General features: G+C 42.8%; 1 protein-coding gene and 1 pseudogene across 2 annotated transcripts in view; one reads left to right on the top strand and one right to left on the bottom strand.

The window, feature by feature from the left end:
* Positions 1-341: 341 nt before the first annotated feature.
* CWF19L1 (CWF19-like 1, cell cycle control (S. pombe)) overlaps positions 342-13,748 on the bottom strand; it is a 41,038-nt gene continuing 27,631 nt past the window's right edge. For both annotated transcript variants that reach the window (XM_011935556.1, XM_011935555.1), the window contains 6 exons: positions 12,171-12,250; positions 6,348-6,557; positions 5,164-5,283; positions 4,028-4,125; positions 1,049-1,728; positions 342-735 (listed from right to left, as the gene is read on the bottom strand). In XM_011935556.1, coding sequence (XP_011790946.1) covers positions 1,584-1,728; positions 4,028-4,125; positions 5,164-5,283; positions 6,348-6,557; positions 12,171-12,250 — 653 coding nt within the window. In that variant the 3' untranslated portion in view covers positions 342-735; positions 1,049-1,583. The remainder of the gene's footprint in view (positions 736-1,048; positions 1,729-4,027; positions 4,126-5,163; positions 5,284-6,347; positions 6,558-12,170; positions 12,251-13,748) is intronic.
* LOC105507166 overlaps positions 12,405-13,748 on the top strand; it is a 2,663-nt pseudogene continuing 1,319 nt past the window's right edge.

Here is a 13,748-nt window from a genome sequence, read left to right as displayed (position 1 = left end):
TTTTTTAAAAATCTGTCCTTTCTCTTCCCCATTAAACTGTAATCTCTGGGACAACAGGGACCATATTGGTACATGACTATGGTCCTGGAGCTTAGAAAAATGCCTGGCACATAAGAGTTAAATATTTGAAGGACTAAATGGGCTGTTATCTATGAATAAGATGAATGCTTTAAGAGAAAAGTAGTAAAAGCCTTGGATCCCTTCTCCACTTTGGGTTGCTCAGGGAGAAACCACCCTGTGTGATTCTGGAGTAACAGCTGGGCCTAAAGCTCTAGCCCCTCCAATTACACATACTACTTCATTTCAATGGTCATAGGCAACATGAACATAAGACACTTCTCAACCATGGAAAAACATCTGGATTTCATTTAGTAGTTTAAAGGTTTTTGAAAATGTTGATATACACAAGCTGTACTTGAAGCTGGATGACAGACATACTTTTATTTTTTTATTTTATTTTTGAGATGGAGTTTCGCTGTCACCCAGGCTGGAGTGCAATGGAGCAATCTCGGCTCACTGCAACCTCCACCTCCCGGGTTCAAGCCATTCTCCTGCCTCAGCCTCCCGAGTGGCTGAGATTACAAGTGCCTGGCCCCACACCCAGCTAATTTTTGTAGTTTTAGTAAAGACGGGGTTTCACCATGTTGGCCAGGCTGGTCTCAAACTCCAGTCCTCAGGTGATCCACCTGCCTCAGCCTCCCAAAGTCCTGGGATTACAGGCATGAGCCACTGTGCCTGGCGACATGCTTTTAACATAGGAATTTTTTTTCTTTTTTAGACAGAGTCTCACTCTGTTGCCAGGCTGGAGTGCAGTGGTGCGAGCTTGGCTTACTGCAACCTCCGCCTCCCAGGTTCAAGCAATTGTCCTGCCTCAGCCTCCTGAGTAGCTGGGACTACAGGTGCGCGCCACCACACCCAGCTGATTTTTGTACTGTTAGTAGAGACGGGGTTTCACCATGTTGGCCAGGATGGTCTCCATCTCTTGACCTTGTGATCTGCCCGCCTTGGCCTCCCAAAGTGCTGGGATTATAAGCGTGAGCCACCACGCCCAGCCTTCACATAGGATTTTCATCCTAGAATGACTTTTCCCCAAAAAGATTCAATCTTAGGCCTCTTGCTGCAGGCAAGTTCCATGGGACTGCACAAAAGAGGCGGGGAAACAGTCCCCATGGGAGATTGTAGTTTCTTTAAAAATATGCTTCTAGGCCAGGAATGGTGGCTCATGCTTGTAATCCCAGCAGGTTAAGAAGCCAAGGCAAGGCGGAGGATCCCTTGAGCCTAGGCATTACAGACCAGCCTGGGCAACACAGGGAGACCCCCGTCTCTACCCTCTACCCAAAAATTTAAAAAGTTTTCCAGGCATGGTAGCATGCGCCTGGTGGTCCCAGCTACTCAGGAGGCTGAGGTGGGAAGAACTCTAGAGCCCAGGAGGTTGAGGCTACAGTGAGCCACAATTGCGCCACTGCAGTCCTGCTTGGGTGACAGAGCGAGACCTTGTCTTGAAAAAAATTCTTTTAATTAAAATAAAAAACAAAAAGGCTTTACTACTTCCTATGAAGTTCATAAAAAGGTCTTCCCTTTGTTTAGTCATCCAGAGTAAAGTCATAGGGCTCAAAGTCTTTCCGGAAGCGGCGAGCCAGGGTCTCCTCGTCTTCCTTGCTGATCTGACACTGCCTCCAGTCAGACTTACCAGGAATATTAAGGATGGCTTCACTGGCCAGGACCTCCCTGCAGAAAGAGCACAAAGAAGTCAAAATGGAAACTAAAAGCCTGAGTTCTCCTCAACATCACCCAAAGAAGGTATGCAGATTTATCTGACTTTGCTCTCCTGCCCTGAGTGCCATCTCTGGCATACTATTGATCAAATCATACCCATTTTAAATGACCGGCTCAGGCACTATTTATTTCCTGATCCTTCAAACTCCACTTGCTTCTCCCTCTCTTAAAAAACTCGGAACTATATTATTGGTACTTAGAGAAGCAACACCACATAGTAGAAAAAGGGCAGGCCCTGGTGTGAGAAAGATCAGAGACTGGATTCCATTTCCAGCTTTGCCGCTTGCTATCTATGATTCAGACAGAATATTTCATCTCTGAGTCTTGATTTCCTCACCTATGAAATGCAAATAAGAATACCCACTATACAGGGTTTTTGTGAGGTACAGAGATAACACAAAGTGCCGTATTAACTGTGATTACAACCTGCCTTAAACTGTAGTTTTGTCACCTCAACTAGACATGAGTTTGCAGAGTCAGGAGCCTAGTCATACCCACTCTGATTTAAAACTCCTCTGCCTCTCCTTCTAGGGGACTCAGGCCCACATAACAGCAGCATAAGCCCAATATCAACAAAACAACTTATCTTGGTTCTCAGGACTAAAGAATAACTACATACAGACACACACACACAAGCTGCCTTCTAATTGCCATTGCTTTATATTTTTATTTTTATTTATTTTGATATATTAGAAATAATTCTATTACCCATTTATGTGGTTCATTTTCCACTTTGAAGTTACAATAAATAGAAGAGTTAGAAACAAATCACGAATGCTCTAAAAGTCAAAGAACCTACGCTCTTTTCAATAGGCAAACTTTGAGCCTATTTCAAATGTAAAAGGAAAATAGAACTACCTTTCTTGTACAGCTGAAAAAAATGCCATTTCAAATATTTTGTTAACTATAAAATGCTATATAACTATAAATTAGTATCTTGATAATTACTCAATATTGAAAATACAACTATCATAAGCACAAAACCATTCAGAGAATCTCCTTTTTGTGTGCTTTATACACCTATGTGTATCTGCAATCGTGTGCTTATGTTGTCAATGTTCATAACTGCATCTGTTGCTGAGGCAACAACAAAAAATCATGTCAGATGTCTGAAGCTCACAACACACTTGTTCCCATTTATCTTTCTGAAAAATGCAGGCAACTACATTTACTGGACTTATCTAAGGGGGCAAGTCTCTTGGAGGCTTTCTGAATTAGTCCAAGACAGGTTTAAGGCTCACTCAAAGCCCATTGTTAACTAGAGGAGAAGAAATAGCTGCAAATCACAGACACCAGCATCAGATACTCTCTTCTACACACTTTCCACTCCCCTTCAAACTGTATCTTCTTGTCAGCAACTTCCCATCTTCAATCTTTACCTAAGTTATGTTACTCCCTCTATGGTTTTGCAGTCATGTTTTGCCTGATACGAGGAAAGGAACTGAAGCCTCCTCCAGGACTTTACCATACTGTAGAACACTGAGGTTAAGATCTCAAGTTTTGAGGTCCAACAGGCCTGCATTTGAACCTACCACTGTGTGACTACGGACAAGTTACCTAACCTCTCTACAGCCTGCTATCCAGTGGGGTAACCATAAGCCAGGTATGGCTATTTAAATTTAAATTCTAATTAATTAAATAAAATCAAAAATTTAGTTCGTCAGTCACATTAGCCATATTTCAGCACTCAGTGGCCACAAGTGGCTAGTCACTACTGTATTGGACAGTGCATATATTTGAGCATTTCCATCGTTGTGAAAAGTCTACTGGGCACTACTCTAGCGCCTCATTCTCCACGCTGGTAAATCGGGATGACAGTACCTACCTTACAGAGTTGTGAAGATTAAATGAGTCATGTATGTGTAAAGTTCTTGGCACAGTTCTTGGCACAGGGTATGTGCTCAATTAAAGTTCCATAGCACTTCTGGCTAGAATGCCCTCACCCCAATCTTTGCCCTCTAAATATGACTCTCAGGTTCAACTTTGCCACTTTCCTAAAGGTTTTCACCAAGTAGAAATGAGCTGTCCCTTTTCTGAATTTCTACAGCACATTGTTCTCCAAAACTCTGTCATGGTACTCTTCACATTCTACATTTCATTACTGTCATATATGTAAACATCTGCCCTAAGACCATGGGTCCTTTGGGGCAAGGACTGTTTACAATTTAGCTTTTTATCAATTGTCCCATGTACCCACCACTTTGTTCATACAAAGTCTAGTGAAAATACATTGAAAAGAAGAAAAACATACCTTCCAAACTGCAAAGGAAAATTCTTTTTAATTCTGTGGAAAAGCTTTTCTCCTGTGTCAAGTTCAACATAAAAATATGCTGTTCCTGGCTGTGCAATCTAAAGTAAACAGAGTTGTATGAGGATGTCCAATAATGCTTTAAAAATCGATAATCCTAGTTTATCTCTAGGCAAAGAATTCAGTCTAAATGCACAAGAAAAAAGATGTGTATGTTGCTACAGATCCCAAGCCACTTAGGGCTTAAAAAGCCTAACTGGAAGATACTACCAATATCCTCCCAGTGGCATCCATCCTTCTAAGTTCCTACCTTAGGAAATTCTAATTTCCTGTTCTTCCCAGGAAAGCACTAAACTTTGGAGTAATGCCCTCTTCATCTCCAGTCTAGTCAATACCCAGTACTCTAGTTCCAAATTGTCCACTGCCTCTTTTGTTTTTTATTTGAGACAGGGTTTTGCTATGTTGCCCAGGCTGAAGTCCAGTGGTGCAATCACACCTCACTGCATCCTCAAACTCCTAGGCTCAAGTGATCCTCCTGACTCTCAGCCTCCCGAGTAGCTAAGACTACAGGCACGTGCCACCATGCACAGCTTAGTTTTTAATTTTTTGTAGAGACAAGGTGTCTCACTTTGTTGCCCAGGCTGGTATTGAACTCCTGGCTTCAAGTGCTCCTCCCGCCTCGGGATTACAGGTGTGAGCCACCATACCCAACCCATTGCCTATTTAATAACATTTTTGGAATGCCTGATAGCACCTTAGGCTCAACAAGTCAAAAACCAGATCTTGCCGGGCATGGGTGGCTCACGTCTGTAACACCAGCACTTTGGGAGGCCGAGACGGGCAGGTCACAAGGTCAGGAGTTCGAGACCAGCCGGACCAATATGGTGAAACCCCATCTCTACTGAAAATACAAAAAGTAGCCACGTATGGTGGCACATGCCTGTAGTCCCAACAACTAGGGAGGCTGAGGCGGGAGAATCACTTGAAGCTGGAAGGCGGAGGTTGCAGTGAGCCAAGATTGTGCCACTGCACTCCAACCTGGGCAACAGAGCGAGACTCTGTCTCAAAAACACAAAGAAACAACAACAACAGAAAAAACAGATCTTTATTCTTCACTGAATATCACCATCCCGTTTCACCTGCTTGATGTCAGAGTGCTCTGGGATTTCCAACAGCTCTATCTGCTGCTCCTGGGCCTGGGTAATGAAGGCATCTTTAATGTCACCAGTAGCACAGCAGCTGACTGGGACAGGAATGACCTGGGGGTTGGGGAGAAAGGAGAAATTCTTTGTGCAGGTCCCAGAGAAGTTGTGCCTGCACGGTCTCTGAGAAGTAGCAAATCCATCACAGGGGTAGAGAAACACCCCTCAGCACAGAATCTCCTCAGGCCAGACAAGCCTGTGTCAGCCGGCTGTAAGGACTTAAACTTATGAGATAGCCTGCCACATGTGGGAGTCATTCTCTGATGCAGGAAAGGCTTAAGAGAGATATCTCTGTCACAAGCCTTTGCCATCTCCGATATTATATATGTGGCAGAGTTAGGCCCATTTGAAAACTTAACAAATGTGCCAAAAAGAAAACCACCACAACTACAAATGATCTACAATCTGATTTTCTGAGCTGCTAGCCCCATGCAGGCTTTGAGACTATTTCCTGCCACTAAGTTTTCCCTTATGCTGGGCCTCCACACAAAATACTCACTTTCTTCCAAATTCTTATCCAACAAGCTGCACATCTTCTTTGGCACTTCCTTGGAACTTCCTCAACTACCCATTCCTTTTCTAAACAAAGAACTTACTATCTATGCTGTTTACATGTACTGACCACACACTTCTCTGTGAAGTCTCTGGGGTTACCACTAGATACTTTTTAAAAACTTTTTAAATGAACGTTATTTAAATATTAATATAAAAATATTAAATACTTTAAATATTAAAGCTAAACATTATTTAAATTTTTTTTTTTTAAGATGGAGTCTCGTTCTGTCACCCAGGCTGGAGTGCAGTGGCACAATCTCGGCTCACTGCAAACTCCACCTCCCAGGTTCCAACGATTCTCCTGTCTCAGCCTCCAGAGTAGCTGGCATTACAGGCGCCCACCACCACGCCCAGCTAATTTTTTTGTATTTTTAGTAGAGACGGGGTTTCACCGTGTTCCCCAGGCTGGTCTCGAACTCCTGAGCTCAGGCAATCCAACCACCTTGGCCTCCCAAAGTGCTAAGATTACATGCATAAGCCACTTCGCCCGGCCTATTTAAATATTTATTTACCAATATGAAGGTCCCCACAGTGCCCTTCCAAGTTTCTATGAACAGATCACCTACCTGTAGCTGGAGGTGATGGCTCTTATAATTTCTCTCAAATACAACACACCGTTTCCCTCGACTCTTAAAGAACCGTCTCAGTGTGGCCTTATACTTCTCCACCTCTTCTACCACCTCTGCTGAAAGCTCCACCACTGACTGGTAGTGTCCAATGGGCAGGATGAGGACATGGTCATCAGATAAGCCTCCTTTGGCCAGGGCGAGGTAGCACTGAAGAAGCAGCACACAGAATTGAGACATCAATACAGCATGTAGGATTCTCCAGGGAGAAAATCTTATACAAAGAGTGAGTCTTAGGATGTAGGGGAAGTACTTGAGGTTATTAATAAAAATTCTTTCTTTAAAAACTCTGATTTTAGAGATAGCAGCAACAATGTTCTCAAGTATCCGCTGAAGAATCAGATTAGACATAAAAAATTTCTATACAAGTAGCAAATGAACTAGGAGTAAATGAATTGGGAGAGGCACACAAACAGGCTTTTGGCTTCAAACACACTGAGCTGAGGGAGACCAGAACAAATCGCTGCGTTTTCCCTCCCAGGCTCCAAACTTGAAAACAGTTTTTCAGTTTTTATCACCCTGAACCACAAAAAGATACAACTTCTGATTTCAAAATGACCACTTATGGCTGGGGTAGTGGCTCACGCCTGTAATCCCAACACTCTGAGAGGCCGAGGCAGGTGGACCGCCTGAGGTCAGAAGTTCCAGACCAGGCTGACCAATATGGTGAAACCTCATTTTAACTAAAAATACAAAAACTAGCCAGGCCTGTGATGGTATATGCCTGCAGTCCCCCAGCTACTTGAGAGACTGAGACAGGAGAACTGCTTGAACCCGAGAGGCAGAGGTTGCAGTGAGCCAAGATCGTGCCACTATACTCCAGCCTGGGTGACAGAGTGAGACTCCGTCTCAAAAAAAAAAGAAAATGACCACTTTCTGCCTCCCCAGTAGCTTTCATTCCCACCCCCCACCCCCAAATATACTTACTCCTTGGGCTCACAAAAAAGGCTAAGATGGCATGCTTAGTATCTAATGTTCCTAAGCCTTAAGCTGCTGACTAAACTCGACAAAACAAAAGCAAACATACAACCTAATGGGGTAGAAGGAAAGTAAAACCTCAAACTCAGATGCATCCAAAGAGGCAGAAAAGAATGGTTTCCAACAATGGATGTCAGCCTTTAATGGCAACTAAAAATATTTCTGTAAAAAACCAAAACATGCAAGAATGTTCTACCACTCAGATATTTTCTGATGGGAAGATGCCATGAGTGAGCACAGAAGGGCCCATTGAGTAGCAGTATAGGCAAACATAGATATGTTAGAAAACAATTATTCAGACTGGGCGCACTGGCTCATGCCTGTAATCCCAGCACTTTGGGAGGCCGAGGCGAGTGGATCGTGAGGTCAGGAGTTCAAGACCAGCCTGGCCAACAAGGTGAAACCCCATCTCTACTAAAAATACAAAAATTAGCTAGGCATGGTGGCGCACGCCTATAATCCCAGCTACTTGGGAGGCTGAGGCAGGTGAATTGCTTGAACCTGGAAGATGGAGGCTACAGTGAGCCGAGATCGTGCCGCTGTACTCCAGCCTGGATGACAGAGCAAGACTCTGTCTCGGGGGGAAAAAAAAAAAAAAAAAAAACCTTATCCCAAGTATACTCTTAGTGTGGTGGGCTCAAAGTTAAGGCTGAAGGAGATAATAATTTCTCATCTAAATAAGAAAGTCCAATAGAATGACAGGATATGTATTGGAAAGATACTAAAGCATGATTGTCCTTGATTTGTTTGGCAGAGAGGACTGGGCATGTTGACAAAGTTAATTTTCCAGATGACTAAAGTTGATGAAAACCTCATAGGCACTAAAATTTTTTTTTATTTTTATAATAACCGCTTTATATTGTATTTGTTTAAAAGGTTACTCTAGACACCTGAGTCTTCTAGCTTTTTTTGTCAGAAGGTCACTGCCATAAACATCAGCTTTTCTATGATGATATGCATTCTTTAGGTAATGATGTCTAAACTAAATAGCTCCTCCGCACCATCTCTAATCCTGTACTTGCAATTTTTGTGAATAGTTTCACACTTGCCTAATCTCCTCTCTCTTTCAAAATCTCGCCTTCTAATCTGTTCCATACTAGAATTATCTCTAACCATGTATAAATAGGACCTGAATAAATGGTTCTCCCCATAAGTAAAATGCATTGATTTTGCAATAACTTTTTAGACTGTCAGCAGCCCTTCCCCCTTTTAATTAATCTGTGGCTATGGACCATCAGCACAATTCTATGTACTACCTTTGAGGAAGGCATGGCAAAGAGAAAGCCAGGGGAAAAAAATTTAACAAACAAAAAAAGGCAATCAAAAAGAAAAGGTGCAGGGAGGAGATCCCAAACCCTTCCCCAGACACCCAAAGGTCATTACAGGTTTGTAAGCGGTTTCTACCTAAGGACAGTGTAGGCTTGAGGCTCAAATACTCATGTGGCCTACTTGGGATGTTGGGTTGGCCCACAAACAAGACCTTTTCCCCTCTAGTTTCAAGCCTAGATGAGAAGAAAACAGATTTCCTTGATTGTTGCCCAGGCCCACACCCTGAGTTAGATAACCTGGACAACAGAAAGATGAATGGAAAAGAAAAGTCACTTCTTCTCACTGAGGCCTAGAGCAGCACTGAGTTATGTCACACATTCCAAATCTCTTATCTCCTGCGTGTGATCTTGAACCTACAGAAGCTTCCCAAACAGAAGGCAATTCAAAGCCTGCCTTACTATACAAATTGTGTGGGAGAGAAAAATGGCATAAACTAATCCAAAAAGGAAAAAAGATGCAAAAGAGATCATCCAAACAGGGCACTGCTGTAAAAGCTAGAGCTTCTCAAGTTTGCTCTTATTCCACCCAAGATGTCATCCAATAGGTTCTGTGGCTCAGTTGAGTCATAGGCTTTGACCCCATTAGTGCTCCCCCTAGAGATAGGAGTGTGCCACTAATTAAGACTTTTTTTTTGTTTTTGTGACAAGAGTCTCGCTCTGTCCCCCAGGCTGAAGTGCCGTGGCACTATCTCGGCCTGCAACCTCCGCCTCCCAGGTTCAAGCAATTCTCTGCCTCAGCCTCCTGAGCAGCTGGGATTACAGGCACCCGCCACCACGCCCGGATAAATTTTGTATTTTTAGTAGAGACGGGGTTTCACGATCATGGCCAGGTTGGTCGTGAACTCCTGACCTCGTGATCTACCCGCCTCAGCTTCCCAAAGTGCTGGGATTACAGGCGTGAGCCACCACACCTGGCCAAGACATTTTTTAAAATGTAAAAGACTGAGACTCTGCAGGTGGAAACAACACAGGCAGAAGAGTAACCCCTTAAAGTACAAGATGAAATTGAAACGCTAGTCAGTCTATAGGAAGGAAGACACAAAAAAGGGTCCTCAGATTGTTAGGATAAGTTGAAAGGATCAACCCCGGAAACCAAAAGTAGAACAAATCAATGAGAAATGGATGACAGCACCTGTCTTCAGAAGCACTATACATTTAAGGAACTGTCTTAGTCCATCTTGTGTTGCTATAATAGAATACCACAGACTATAATTTATATGAATAGCAATCTATTTGGCTTGTGGTTCTGTAGACTGGGAAGTCCAAGTGCATAGCACTGACACCTGGCAATGGCCTTTGTGCTGCATCACCCCATGGCAGAAGGGCAAGTGAGGGTGAGAGTAAAGGAGCAAAAGGGGACCTGAACTCACTTTAACAAAGCCACTCTCATGAGAACCCACTCCTGTGATAACATTAATCCATTCATGAGGGCAGAGTCCTCATGACCTAATCACCACTTATTAGGCCCCACCTCCCAAAACCGTCACAAAACAAAAACAGCTTGTAAATATTTTCCTCAGGAATCCTGGGGAACATCCAGTTCCAGTCATCAGTGACTACAGTGTTAAAAATTAAGCTTTCTGCATTCTAAATGAATGAAAAAGAACAATGGTCTATAGAAAACCCAGGGAAAAGAGAGTCGAAGACGGGTATTATTTAATATCTAATCCAGCCCTACACAAGGAAAAGTATCTGGGGAAATGTGAAGTAGAATGACTTTCCCATGAGACACACACATTCAAGCTTTCCACCACCTGAATAAAATCATACTCAAGACTGTCCCGTTCTCATAGTCTGATTCAATACTTACTAAACAACTTTATCATCATCTTGGGTTCCTAGATACTCACACCAGGAGTGTGAATATGGGTATTCCTGTCATTAGTAAGCTACACCCTCCACTACTAAGCAAAACTGAAATTTTATCTTTGATGTGATCAGTTACTGTGAATCAGTTTCCAGCATTACATAATTCTAGATAAAAATTAATAGACCGGGTGTGGCGGCTCATGCCTGTAATCCCAACACTTTGGGAGGCTGAGGCGGGCAGATCACCTGAGATGGGGAGTTTGAGGCCAGCGTGGCCAGCATGGTGAAACCCTGTCTCTACTAAAAATACAAAAATTGGCTGGGCATGATGGTAGGTGCCTGTAATCCCAGCTACTCAGGAAGCAAGTGCAAAATCACACACTGACTAAAGTAGCACATAACTGGCAATATGCTACAACAAAAGAACACTGAACAGGGTGTCAGTAGCCCTAATTATAGCCCCAACTATGCCATTAGCGATGACCCTGGAAAATTTACCCTCCTAAGGTCAGCTTCTTCCGTGAAACAAAAAGACGAAGAGAGAGAATCACTTGAACCCGGGATGCAGAGGTTGCAGTGAGCTGAGATCGTGCCATTGCACTCCAGCCTGTGCAACAGAGCAAGACTCCATCTCAAATATATATATATATATATTCATAAAGCTCTAGCTTCTGAATCTGAAGCTATAAAGAGTATCAACATTTTTAACCCAATACAGGTACATAAGCATCAGAAGACTGCCTTTTTAGGACAAAGAAAATCACTTTAAATGGTAATTAGCAAAAGGAACTCATCACTCTCAAGTAGATGGGCTAAAAAATACAGACAGTCCAAGAAGTATATAAAAGCATCACCCCTGGAGAACCATACCTATTTATGAGAGAGGAAAAGAGAGACCTATCTTGTAAAACTGGTTATTGCTATAACAAATGTTGACAGGAATGTGGAAAAGCAGAAGCCTTCATACATTGCTTGTGGGAATATAAGATGGTGCAGTCATTTTGGAAAGCAGTTTAGCAGTTTCTTAAAAAGTTAAACATAAATTTACCATATAACCTAGCAAATCCATTCCAGGTGTATCCAAAATAAATAACATATATCCACACAAAGACTTGCATGCAGATATTTTATGGGAGCATTATTTCTAATAGCCATAAAGTAGAAACAACCCAAATGTCCATCAACTGATGAACAGATATAGACAAAATGTGGTATATCTATATACTGGAATATGATTTGGCAATAAAAAGGAATGAAATACTGATACATGCTGCAACATGGATGAACCTCAAGAATATGATGCTAAGTAAAAACAGCTAGACACAAAAGACTACATGTTGTATGATTCCATTTATAAGAAATGTCCAAAAAAGGCAAACTATGGAGATAGTAAGTAGACTACTTGCTGCCTGAGGCTAAAGTTGGGAACAGGGATTAACTGTAAATGGGCATAAGAGATCTTACTGCCATGATAAAAATGTTCTAAAACTATACTATGTGATGGTGGCATAACTCAGTAACCTTATGAAAATCACTGAATCGTACACTTAAACATGGGTAAATGTTATATGTAGATTATGCCTCAATAAAGTTACTAAAAAACAAATAGGCATCTCCTTCTCTATAAAGGTCCAAGGAAGTAACTCACATGTGTGCCGATGTTGACCACCAAATGCTTTTCCACTTCAGGGCTAGCAAGGCAAAACCAGCAGGGTCCTGGAGGCTGAGCTTCATGTAAAAGAAAGCCGGGTGTTACTATGGTCCAAGCACAGCATATAATCACCCCACAGAACTTAGCCTTATCTGATTTTTATATCCTGAAAAGACTGGTATACAACACTGCCACAATGGGCTGAGCCTGTGTTCCTCACTATGACCCCCTATGAACATTTTCAATGAAATTAAACTTCCATTAGAATTTGTAACCAATCCACAGGTAGGTAACCCACAAGTGCAAAATCACACACTGACTAAAGTAGCACATAACTGGCAATAGGCTACAACAAAAGAACACTGAACAGGGTATCAGGAGCCCTAATTATAGCCCCAACTACGCCATTAGCGATGACCCTGGAAAATTTACCCTCCTAAGGTCAGCTTCTTCCGTGAAACAAAAAGACGAAGAAAGAGAATCTCAATGAAACACCCTTAAAGTCCTTCCTCCGAGTTTGATCATTCTATTATTTTATGAACCTATATTGGTTTTGGAGGCTCTTTACCTCATCATGTTTTACAGACATAAAGGAAAGATGCTTTTTCCATAGTTCTTGCAGGAAGCGCCTCAGAACAGCCTAAAAGTCAGGCCAGTCTTATTTTATTTTTTCAAGACAAGGCCTTGCTCTGTCACCCAGGCTGGAGTGCAGTGGCGCGATCTTGGCTCACTGCAATCTCCACCTCTTCGGTTCAAGCGATTCTCCTGCCTCAGCCTCCCGAGGAGCTGGGACTGCAGGTGGGTGCCACCACGCCCTGCTAATTTTTTGTATTTTTAGTAGAGACAGGGTTTCAACATGTTGGCCAGGCTGGTCTCGAACTCCTGGCCTCAAGTGATCCAGCTGTTTGGCCTACCAGAGTGCTGGGATTACACTTAGTGTGAATCAGTTTGCAGCATTACATAAATCTAGATAAAAATTCATGTAGCTCTAGTTTCTGAATCTGAAGCTATAAAAAGAATATCAATTTTTTTTTTGAGATGGAGTCTCACTCTGTTACCCAGGCTGGAGTACAATGGCATGGTCTTGGCTCACTGCAACCTCCACCTCCCGGATTCAAGCAATTCTCCCACTTCAGCCTCCCAAGTAGCTGGGACTAGAGGCGCATGCCACCACACTTGGCTAATTTTTGTATTTTTAGTAGAGAAGGAGTCCACTATGTTGGCCAGGCTGGTCTCGAAATTCTGAACTCATGATCCGCCTGGCTCAGCCTCCCAAAGTGCTGGAATTACAGGCATGAGCCACCACACCTGGCCAAGAATATCAACATTTTTATCCCAATATGGGTATATAAGCAACAGAAGACTGCCTTTTCAGGACAAAGAAAATCTCTTTAAATGGTAATTAGCAAAAGGAACTCATCTCTCTCAAGTAGATGGGCTGAAAATACAGAGAGTCCAAGAAGTATATAAAAGCATCACCCTGGCCGGGCGCGGTGGCTCAAGCCTGTAATCCCAGCACTTTGGGAGGCCGAGACGGGCGGATCACGAGGTCAGGAGATCAAGACCATCCTGGCT

The sequence above is a fragment of the Colobus angolensis genome, unplaced genomic scaffold (assembly GCF_000951035.1).
Source record: "Colobus angolensis palliatus isolate OR3802 unplaced genomic scaffold, Cang.pa_1.0 Scaffold144, whole genome shotgun sequence".
Lineage (NCBI taxonomy): Eukaryota > Metazoa > Chordata > Mammalia > Primates > Cercopithecidae > Colobus > Colobus angolensis.
This window is presented reverse-complemented; position numbering and strand designations above follow the sequence as displayed.